The following is an 11,349-nucleotide window of genomic DNA, read 5'->3' as shown; positions in this document are numbered from 1 at the left end:
TTTAAGACCAAGTAAATAGTCATAACCAGTCATATGTTCGACAAATTTTGCTGCTTCTCTGCAGTTCATTATTTTCTCTACCATTCCAGTTCTCCTAAAATACTTGCTGAATAATTACTATGAACTCTTGCTGGTCTGGAACTCACTTGAGAGCGCTTTATTCAGGTCATTCAATGTCTGAAATTCAAGATCCGATGGTTAGTTTGAAAATCAGGGCTCTTGGGTCCTATTCCTAACTCTGCCACGGACTGGCTGTGTGACCTAAGACAAGTCAATTCTCCTTTCTCAGCCTTAGCTTCTCCCTCTTTCAAGTAGGGATAACAATCCGCCTCTACCTACCTCCTGGCGGGTGGAGGATGGGGATCTATTGGAGAGTGTCACTAGGAGCAGTGCATAAGGTCCTATCATGTTTACTCAGATCAGATTATGACATAATAGAATGGCTGAAATAGTCTATTTTATTTGTATTTTATTATGTTGCAATTGTTAAGAGCAGCAACTACTTAGCTCAGACTGAAACATCTCATCTAATTTTTGAGATCTAAGTGTCTCTTCTTTGTGTAGCTCAAACCTCCAAAGTGTCTGCCCTGTGGCAGGACATTAGCACTGCAGGGGAGGAGTGGGTGTGGCAGTGACATCACAAAGGCCTTTTGCAGGACCTCCGCCTATTGGTCAAAGGTGCTGGGGAGGTGGTGACCTCACAGAGAGATGCTGACATCAGCCAGGCAGGACAGGGGCGCAGGGCCAGGGAAACCTCAGAGACCCCTGTAGCTTTGCTTCAGCAAGTCTCCTTCTCGAGGTCTCTCTTTGAGGACTGAGAGAGTATTTAGGTTCACGTACATGAGCGCCAGGAGGAACCTCTTTTGAGTTTTCTCTTTTCTTTTTCCTGATTTTACTAGAAAACAGACGTCCCTGTTTAGAAGGTAAGAGCCTCCGAGAGGTTTGGAACCTGTTCAGTCTGATGCATCTGGCGCCAGCTGAATTCTAGGCCTGGAAAACACTAGCTTAAGGTGGTCGAATTTTATTCCCCACCTGGGATTTTGTCCCTTAGAATCACTGGGGACATTAGGGTTTGTCCTTTTTGTTTTACCTTTTCCTCCATCCCTCCCTCCTTTCTCTTCATCTCTTACGTCTTCTGTCCTTTCCTCTGTTCCCCTCCCACCACCAGGAGGACTCTGTGTGTGTGTCGTGGGGGGTGCTCTGCAGTGGGAACAGGGACAATTCTCCAACTTTGGGCAGTCGAGAGCCTGGGTGAGATAAGGGGCGTTAAAACCCTTTGTGAAGGAGAAAGGGGAGTTTCACGGTGTTGAGCACCAAGGAATTCTAAACTTTGCTAAAACATCTAGTCTGCAGAAACCAGAAATGGTCGGGGCGAAGAGACGGGAGAAATTCGGAGAGTGGTCACTATTGGGCAGGAATCGGAGGAGCGGGAGGCAGGTGGGGGGGATCCTGCTGGCTGTGTGGGGCCCTGGCTGTGTAATCTCCTCACTGGGAAGTGTCAGTGAGGCCCGAATCTCACACGCTCCTTTGTCTCCTTTGGGTCTCACAGGAGCTCATTGAGGAGCTGCCTGATAACTCTCCACCCGGCGCCGTCCTCGCTAACTCCCTGATTGCTGTGGGCAACCTCAGGTACCGAGACCCTCCGACCCGGTTCCCCTAACCCCAGTGCTGCTCAGGCCCAGGGCTGGGAGTCACTGCCCCTCCCACTCCCAGGTCACCGCCCAAGGGTGGCTCCTCTGGCAGAGGTGCGGGGAAAGGTCACTCTCTCCTGGCTGGGCTGTTCTTTTCACTCCAGTAACATTGCAACGGCTTTGGGGAGAGGCTCACTCCCAGGATCAGATACAGGAGGGGCAGCAGGGTCCAGGGAACAGGTGCTATTCCTGCCCTGCCACTGTCTTTCTGAGAAACCTTGGCCTTGTCATTCCCTGGCTCGGTGCCTCTGTTTCCATTCTTGCCAGCCTGTGCCTATTTTGCTGCAGTTTCACCTGCGTGTTGGTGCCAGTCCCATCCCCGCACTGCACAGTCTAATATCGGCTCCTCTCTCTTGCCAGCACCATGACGCCTGCCCTGGAGCCAGAGCTGGAGACCCACCTCCTCCGAGCTGCCCTGCACGCCGTCTTCACCCTGGGCATGGAGAAGGACACCACCCAAGTGCAGGTAGATCATGCTAAAGTCATGGATTGAAGAGCCAGCTGTCATCCTGCCATGAATCCTTGCTAATTGCCTGCAGTGGGATGTGAATGAGAGAGGCCAGGATATGTGTTTGGGGTCTCACCAGTGCTTCCCAGAGACCCCACTTCCCATCCTGTGGCAGATGTAGCCCCAGTTTCCCTAACTCTGACCCATGGCTCTCCCTTGCTTTCAGGATCTGCCTAGGGTCTTGCCAGACCTCCTGGACGCCATGCTGGGGAACCTGCTGGCAGAGTCCCCAGACACCGACAGGCTCCAGTACATCTTGGAGGTGAGCCCGATGAGAGGGGTGGGGGCAATTTTACCTTCACTCTTAGATCCATTTTCCAGTCAGTCCTCCTAGCCGGGCCCCCAGTGGGCGTCCTTGGTCAGGGCAGTCAGTGCAATGCCTCCTTTCCCCACAGCACATTAACTACTGGATCGTGTCCAGGGTGCCGCGAGAGAGAGCCAGGGCCGTTAAGAGCAGCACGGCCCTGCTCAGATCCACCATCACCCTCCCTGAGTTTGACGTAAGTGACCTCTGACCCCAGCTTCCTGACTCCAGGGGTAGGTGGGCTGGCTCCGACGGGCTGTAGGATCTGCTGCTGCAGGGGCTGTGGGTTAGGAGTGTTCCTCTTGGGGAGGCAGAGTCAGAGCAGAGAGTGAGCCTGGCTTGAGTCAAGTTCTTCTTGTCCTAGTTAAGTGGTGACTCTGGGCTTTTAAGGGGACTGTGCTCCAGGTTCATGGCTCCCTGTCATCCTGGAGCAGCTGGGGAAGCAAGTTCTCATGGAGGGCCCTGCCCACAGCCCTGTGCTCCAGGCTTCCTTGGGGGCAGAGGAAATTAAGGGTCTGGCTCTAGCATCTCCTGCAGAGGGGCTGAGGGGAAGGAGAGTCCTGGCCCGGGGGGGGACTGGGAGCTGACATGAAAATGCTGATGGAGTCCCCTCTCCCTCTCCCGTCCATTAGAACTCAGCGGAATTCCCCAGGATGGGTCACCACATGGCACAGCTGGCTCTTTCCGTCAGTGACCCAGCCAAGGACATCAGCTGGCAGGCCAGGGAGGGGGTTTACCGGCTCTACCAGCTGCTGCTGCACCAGAGGGGTAAGGAACCCAGCTGGGAAATGGCACCCGCTAGAAGACTGAGACTGGGACCCCAGCCAATTTCTCTCAGACTGACGCCGGCTGGAGGATGAGTCTCTCTATCTCTTTCTGTGTTCCACACCATGCCCTGCAATTCTGTTGGGCCGGGCACGCAGCGAGGACTCTGCCCACTGTGCAGCCACCAATGGGATTGGAAGGACACAAGCCCTGCAACCAGAAGGACAAATGTGTGTGTGTGTGTGTGTCTCTCTCCCTGTCACCTACTCCCTCCTGGGGGAAACCCAGCAGCTGATGGGGGACAAGGTGAGCAGCTGCATTAGACTCAGGAGATTGGGGCGGGGCTCAGGCCTCATTCCCATCCTGTGGCCATTCGCTGGCCTGGCACAAGGAGCCTGGTGTCGAATGAAAGGGAGAGCAGGTGCTCCTGGGAAGGGAGATGAATTCACCTCCATGAGCAGGAGCGAGCCAGCTTGTCCGCGGAGCAGCTCCACCCAGCTCTTTAGCCAGGCTAATTAATGACAAGCTTTGCCTCATCCCAGACTTACGTTCTTAGGACAGGGTGCTATCGCTCTTGGGAAGGGCAGGAGAGTCCCCCAAGTGCCCCCTGCGAGACTCTCCTGTCCCACAGGGCCGCACCCAATTCCTAGTGGTCTGGTGTCTGTGTCACCCGAGCCACCACCCAGAGTTGCTCCCATCACTGGCAGCCTGGGAGGCCAAGGACTGATGGGTGATGGCGTCTGACCAGGCAGGGCTGAGGCACATGGGCAGGGGACGCTTGTCCTGCTGCTGGCAAGGCTGGACCTGTTCTGGAGAGAACAGGAGGATTCAGTCAGCAGTAGGGTTGCCATGTCTAATAAATAAAAAAAGAGGACCCTCCACGGGCCCTGGCCCCGCCCATTTCCTCACCCCTAGCCCCGCCCCAACTCCGCTCCTTCCCCGCCCTAACTCCGCTCCCTCCCACTCCCAGCCATGGGGAAAGGGCTGCCCCAGCGCTACCGGCTTCACGGTTTGCCGGGCAGCCCCCAGACCCTGCGCCCCCGGCCGGCGCTTCCCCAGCGCAGCTAGAGCCTTAAAGTCTGAGAGGGGAGGAGCGGAGCAGCTCAGCTGGAGCCCGGGAAGGGAAGTGCCTGGCCCGTTGCTCGGGGTCCGGAGGCGGGGGGGCTGCCGGAAGCCGGTAGCGCTGGCTCGGGCAGCTCGGCTCTTAAAGTCTGAGAGGGAAGGAGCGGAGCAGAGCAGCTGCGGGAGGGGAAGTGCCTGGCCGGCATTTTGCCGGACATGTTTGGCTTTTCGGCAATTCCCCCCAGACGGGGGTTTGATTGCCGAAAAGCAGGACATGTCTGGGAAAAACGTGACGTATGGTAACCCTAGTCAGCAGGGGCTGCCGATCCGTCCCATTCACCAGGGCTGCCATCCTGCGGCTTCAGCATTAGTGGCTGGGGTGACTTGGGGAAAGGTCTCAACCTCCCCACATCCCACTTCACTGCTGCCAGAATCCCTCTTGCCCCCCCGCTCCAGTCCCCTCCCTACCCAACCTGGGTGGGGCTGGAGGAGAGGGGTCTGAGAACTTGAGCTGTGGATTGGAGGTGGAACAGCTGTCAGGGGCACTGAGGGGGAAGTGGCAGGAGCTCCCTGTACAAGGAGGGGGGTTGCCACTGGAGGTCCCTAGGAAGGACAACAAGACTCCATCCTGGGGGTCAGGAGGGGGAATCCATCCCTCAGAGGTGGGCAGGGGCTGGGTGGAAATGCTGCTGGTTCCAGGGGCCGTTAATCCCCCCTGATTCCTCGGAGGCGTCTGAGTCTCAGACAGGTTCTCGTTCCCTTGCAGCAGGAGGACGTCACGGCCAATGTGATGCGCCAGCTCCGTATCATGCGGCACTTGCGCCAGGTGACCGAGGCGCTGCAGGGCCTGTGCCTCTGAGGCCACCGGCAACTCCCGCTCTCTGCTGCAGGTACTGCTCTGGCTCTCTGTAAATGGGGAGCTAGTGGAAGGGGAAATGGAGCCCCCTGGCACTCACAGAAACTCTCTCCCCTCTCTGTGGAGCAGGGTCCTTTCCTCTGCCCCCAAATTCCTTCATCTGGGACAGGAGCTCTTTCCCTCTCACCCATTCCCCTCCCCGCTTTCCTTGATCTACCCCCATCCCATTCCCCCTGCGCCCAGGCAGAGCTCTGCCTGCCCCATATGGTGCAGAAAGGCCTGTGATATGCAGGGGGTTAGATTAGATGCTCTAACTGTCTCTTCTGCCCATAAAGTCTACTCATTTCTGAGAAACTGAGTGTAGCATTGGGAGCAGCGTCACAGCCCTCTTGCTGGGCTAGCGTCCCCCATCCATGGTCGCTCCAGCACCACGGCAGTTTCTCCCTGGTAACTCCGGCCAGGTCACCACCTTTAGTCCACCCTTCTGGGGCCCAGCTTGCCTCACACTAAAAGTCCAAAGGGATCTTTCCACAGACAGAAGTCCTTCTGCCATCGCTGGGGCACTTGCTCAGCCTGTAGCCCCCTTGCTGGGCTTGGGAACCCTCTCCAGGTGCGTGTACGCCGCCTCCTCTGGGGCCGGTAGGGGAACCCAGTCCCACCCTGACATTGATAGCAGCTCAGGGCCCTGGACCCAACAGCTAGGTCTGCACCTTTCTCTTTGCTGCACTTTTCCAACCTCTCTTCTCAAGTTCCCCTCCAGGCTTTCCTTGCTGCTCTGAACTTCCTACCTCGTTCTCAATCCTGTTGCTACCCCAGCTGGGGTGTATCACCACTGAAGTCTGGCTATTTAGGGGGGCGGATATGGTGCCTCTCACTTCGGGCTCATTCTGTAATCAGCTTTCTGTGAGTGCCAGGGGGCTCCATTTCTCCTTCCACTAGCTCCCCATTTACAGAGAGCCAGAGCAGTACCCGCAGCAGGGAGCGGGAGTTGCTGGTGGCCTCAGAGGCACAGGCCCTGCAGCACCTCGGGCACCTGGCGCAAGTGCCGCATGATACGGAGCTGGCGCATCACATTGGCCGTGACGTCCTCCTGCTGCAAGGGAACGAGAACCTGTCTGAGACTCAGACACCTCCGAGGAATCAGGGGGGATTAACGGCCCCTGGAACCAGCAGCATTTCCACCCAGCCCCTGCCCACCTCTGAGGCATGGATTACCCCTCCTGACCCCCAGGATGGAGTCTTGTTGTCCTTCCTAGTGACCTCCAGTGGCAACCCCCCTCCTTGTACGGGGAGCTCCTGCCACCTCCCCCTCAGTGCCCCTGACAGCTGTTCCACCTCCAATCCACAGCTCAAGTTCTCAGACCCCTCTCCTCCAGCCCCACCCAGGTTGGGTAGGGAGGGGACTGTAGCGGGGGGGCAGGAGGGATTCTGGCAGCAGTGAAGTGGGATGTGGGGAGGTTGAGACCTTTCCCCAAGTCACCCCAGCCACTAATGCTGAAGCCGCAGGATGGCAGCCCTGGTGAATGGGACGGATCGGCAGCCCCTGCTGACTGAATCCTCCTGTTCTCTCCAGCAGGGCCGGCTTTAGGAAGGGCGGGGCCCAATTCGAACATTTTTGGCGGGGCCCCAGCAGGGATGACTAACAAAAAAAATAATGTAAAAAAAAGCCTTTCATTTCTTCCATGTATTATTTACTTTTCATAACTATATAAATAATAAAATTATATATTATGTACATTGCATCATATATGCTGTTGATCGGTTATTAATGAGCTCCATTTCACGTGTGTGGGTCCCCGCCATTCCCTGGGGGTGTGCTAGGGTGACCAGATGTCCTGATTTTATAGGGACAGTCCCGATTTTGGGGTCTTTTTCTTATAGGATCCTATTATCCCCCACCCGCTGTCCCGATTTTTGACACTTGCTGTCTGGTCACCCTAGTGGTGTGCACATGTGTGGGTCTCAGCTGCTCCCTGCCCCCCTCATTGAAGCAGGTGTGCAGGGTTACTGCCCTGGGAACTGCAGGGCACCAGTGGACATGGGGCTGGCTGGAGGCAGGGCAGGGGCTCACTGGAGGTAGGGTCTGGCTGCAGGCAGGGCAAGGGGTGCGGGGCTGGCTGGAGACAGGGGTGTGTGGGACTGGCTGGCTTTGCGCAGGGCCGCAGGGGGGTGCGGCAGGGGTTGCCTGGAGACAGGGCAGGGGGTGCGGCAGAGGCTGGCTGTGGGCAGGAGGTGCAGGGCTGGCTGCAAGCAGGGCAGGGGGGCGGGGCTGGAGGTAGGGCAGGGGTGCAGCAGGGGCTGGCTGCGGACAGGGGGTGCAGGGCTGGCTGGAGACGGGGCTGGCTGCGGGCAGAGCAGGGGGTGCGGGGCTGGTGCGGGGACGGGGTGCAGCAGAGGCAGCTGGAGCCCCGGCCCTTTAAATAGCCCCCAAGTCCCCCGCTATCCCAGGGCTCTGGGGGCTATTTAAAGGGCCCAGGGCTCCCCTGCTTCTACCGCCCCTGCCCTTTAAATAGCCGCGGGAGCCCTGGGGAAGCAGCGGGGCTCCAGTGGCTATTTAAAGGGCCAGGGCGGTAGAGGCAACGGGAGCCCCGGACTTTTTAAATAGCCCCCAGAGCCCCGCAGCCCTATCCCAGAGCTCCAGCAGTGGGGGTCTGGTGGCAATTTAAAGGGCCTGGGGCTCCGGCCCCTGCTGGGAGCCCTAGGTCCTTTAAATTGCCCCCTGGGGAAGCCGGGCCACCCTGGTACAGCGCACCGGCTCTTGCCGGTACACCGTACCCTGCTGTGACATACCGGGGGGGCGGGAACCCCTCGGGGATGGGGGGGCTGTCACACAGCTGGGCAATTTAACCCGGCTGGGCCGGGGTGACTGTCTCCCTGGAGCTGGGGTCTCAGCCCAGGTGACTCTCTGCCCTTCCCCCCAGTCGTCCCCGGGCGAGGTGGGAGCGCCCCACGTTGCGTTCCAGCCCCACATTCGCACCCACAAGTGCTGGTGGGTTCCAATCCCAGCTGAACATGCCCACTCAGCCCTAGTGCGGAGCAGAAGGGCCCAGCGCTGCCCCACAGACCCTCTGGCTCTCCGAGCCCGCTCTTACCCATCACCGCAGCACGTCTGGCCCAGGCTGAACACTGCTGCTCTGTGCAGAGAGGCTGGCACTTCTCGCTCCTGCCGTACGAGGGGCAGGTGCTGCTACCGACTGCTCCCCCTAACCCGCGTCCTGCTGCGCTCTGGGGATGCTGCCCTGCTGTGGAGCTCTCAGGTGTCTTGAACTGGAATTTGTTTGGAGAGAAACTGCTAAGGAGCCTTATCAGCCCCGAGCAGAGAGTACCTGGGAGCCTGCCTGGGTCGGGGGGGGTCTGGTACAGCCTCCCCCCAGATAAGGCTCTTCCCTGGACCTGCCACTCATTGGAATCTAGAACGATTCCCTCCGAGGTAACACCCGGGGCAGCCAGGGCAGGGCAGGGCATGGCCTGCTCCCCAGGAGCATTAGGGCTTTCAGGAGTCAGAGGTGTCAGCGGAGCAGGTTGTGATTGTACGTTAAAGCAGCAAAGAAAGTTGCGGGGGCAGAGGAATTGGGTGCTGTGGCCCACCCATGCCTGGGGCCTATTTGAAAGGCAGCTGTCACACTGTCCCCTTTATCGGGAGTGCCCACTACACCCATCTCATGTAGTCCTCGGCACGAGAAGGGGGAGCATGTTCCCAGCTGAACGGCGTTCGTCCAGGACTCACCAACCTCTATTCCAGGATGGGGGAGTAACCTGAGAGAGAGGTCACCATGTAGCCTGCAATTATCAGTGGCTTCTGGATTCCTCTGGGAAAGGGTTAACCAGGGGCTTAGTTTAGTCCACACTTGGCTTTCTCGGCAGTGCTGGACTCCGGTGGCAGGGAGGGGTCCAGGTCACACCCTTTTACCTGGCAGGGAAAGTGACCTAAAGGTTAGGATGTTCTCACAGGCTATCGTAGTTACTGGGACCTTGGCAGGGAGGATTGGTGGCTTGTGGGGCATCGGATACCTCCCCTCCTCCTAGAGCTGTGCAGTAACCAGAACATTACCCCTGCAAGGAGAGGATTTCGGGGACCCTGGGATCTTGGGAGCCAGGGCCTTCTCTCTGCAGCCTGGAAGCCCAGGCCCCCCATCAGCCTGTCAAGCAGGTGGGCAGGCGGGCGAGCTGGCAGGGAGCCAAGCAGCTTTCCGTGCAAAACCTGCCTGCTTTCTGTCGGAAGGTTTGTCCAAATCGACGTGTTCCCATGAAACGTTTGGATTTTGACAAGCTGGCAATTTCTGATGGAAAAACAGTTCCACTGGCAAATTCTGACCAGCGCCTCTCCTGACCGCATAGCTCCCTGCATCTTTGCTGAGCATGGAAACAGAATGGACTTGACACAGGTGGTTGTGCCCTGGGATGCCATCTCAGGCCAGCTCCCCCAGTGCTCCGGCACTCACATTCTCCTAGTGGTGACGTCTGACCCTGGGGAGATGAAAGGCCTCTGCAGGTTGTTTCCTGCAGTGTGAGCTTTGGCTGCAGGCTTCTGTCCCCAGCCATGGCATTAAGGAATCTGTCTATCCAGGCTGGGCGTCCTCCCTCATCTGTGGTCAGAGCTCACACGGGCCCTTCCAGTCACAAGGTGGCAGCATCTGGCCCTGGGAAAACAGACATCTGCTGTGTGCTCACCCCAGAGATTTCTTTCTTTCTGCAAACTGAAGAGGCCTCTGTCCTGTAGCCTCAGCAGAGCCCCGGGGCTCTCACACAGAGCTCTGCCCGCAGGCCCAGCCCTGAACATCACGGCGTCAGAGGAGCTTCTCCCACTATCACGGCAGCCCCTCCTGTTGGTGCCCAAAGCCCGGGACTCGCACTCAGCCCCTGAAAGCAGGGCCGGCTCCAGGCACCAGCCGACCAAGCACGTGCTTGGGGCGGCACCTGGTAAGGGGCGGCCAATCTTGGGGTGGTGGGGATTTTTTTTGGGGGGGAGGGAGTTTGGTCGCTGGGGGTGGGGTGGGTTGTTTTTGTTTCGTCGGCTGGGCGTGTAGGTGTCACTGGGGGGTGGGATTCGGCAGCAGTGCTCCGTGGGGGGGGTGGCGGCACGGCAGGGCGCTCCGCGGGGGCGGGGGCGCTGTTTGGCAGCACGGCTCGACAGTGGGGTGTTTGGTGGCGCGGCGCTCAGTGGGAGATATGTGTGGCGGTGGGAGGGTTCAGCAGCACGGCGCGGCGCTCCGCGGGGGGGTGTTCGGTGGCGCTCGGTGGGGGGGTTCGACGGCACGGCATTTGGCGGTGCTCCGTGAGGGGGGGTGTTCGGCTCCGCGGCGCTCCGCGGAGGTGGGGTGGCGTCGCGGTGCTGAGGGCGTGTGTTATGGTGGCGCTATGGAGGGCGGCACTCTTTTTTTTTGCTTGGGGCGGCAAAAAAATTAGAGCCAGCCCTGCCTGAGAGTTGGGAACTTTGCAGCACAGCCCAGCCCCGGCTGCTGGGAGAGGAAGGCCACCCCACCTCCCTGGCTGGGAGAGCTGCCATGATCCCCCCATCTGCCAGCCCCAGTTGTTCCCTATGAATTTAAAGATGCGTTAGGCTCCTTGATTTCCTCGGCAGGAACAATGTTCTCATGAGTGTGTGCGCACGTTCCCCTCCCTGACAAGCATGCAAAGCTGATCCGTCCACGGCCGAGTTCTCAGAACAGTAATGTTCTTCTCTCTCTATTGAGCCCTGATGTATTAGAAGGTAAAACTCCTGTGAAAGGTGCGCTAGTAATGTTCAAAGCCGGCCGGCAATGCAGGTACTGCCACCAGGCTGCACGGTGATTCATCTCAGAGACATCTCATTAATTTAGCAAATACTGCCTGAAAGGAAGAGAGCGCCGGCCACCCAAACTGTTCACACAAATAAAATCCATATCAGACGCCGCTCACCTTTCCGAGGCGGCTTTGCCTTCCCCTCCCCTCTCCTCTGAAATGTGCGTGGATATAGGTGAGTAAGCAAAGGTGCACTCACACACAAACACACAGTGATACATCTATAATCATACAGTGCATCACTCTGTTCCTAGGATCTCAACAAAGTTCACCTCCGCTCATTAAAGGTGACATGCTAGACAATTGGGTTTGAGCTCTTATTTTTTTCTACTTTATGGTGGATAAAGAAAGCATGAAAAGGCTTTTTTTTTTTAAATTGTTT

General features: G+C 58.0%; 1 protein-coding gene across 1 annotated transcript; it reads left to right on the top strand.

Annotated features, from left to right (window-relative positions):
• The first annotated feature begins 1,486 nt into the window (after nucleotides 1-1,486).
• Nucleotides 1,487-4,684, top strand: LOC135977663 (maestro heat-like repeat-containing protein family member 1). The gene is made up of 5 exons (XM_065578869.1): nucleotides 1,487-1,629; nucleotides 2,052-2,157; nucleotides 2,366-2,461; nucleotides 2,595-2,699; nucleotides 3,136-4,684. The coding sequence occupies exons 2-5, from the start codon at nucleotides 2,056-2,058 to the stop codon at nucleotides 3,361-3,363; spliced, it is 531 nt and encodes a 176-aa protein (XP_065434941.1). The 5' UTR covers nucleotides 1,487-1,629; nucleotides 2,052-2,055; the 3' UTR covers nucleotides 3,364-4,684.
• The last annotated feature ends 6,665 nt before the right edge of the window (nucleotides 4,685-11,349 follow it).

This window comes from Chrysemys picta, unplaced genomic scaffold (assembly GCF_011386835.1).
Source record: "Chrysemys picta bellii isolate R12L10 unplaced genomic scaffold, ASM1138683v2 scaf9, whole genome shotgun sequence".
NCBI lineage: Eukaryota > Metazoa > Chordata > Testudines > Emydidae > Chrysemys > Chrysemys picta.
The sequence above is the reverse complement of the archived record's forward strand: the minus strand, read 5'-3'. Positions and strand labels throughout refer to the sequence as shown.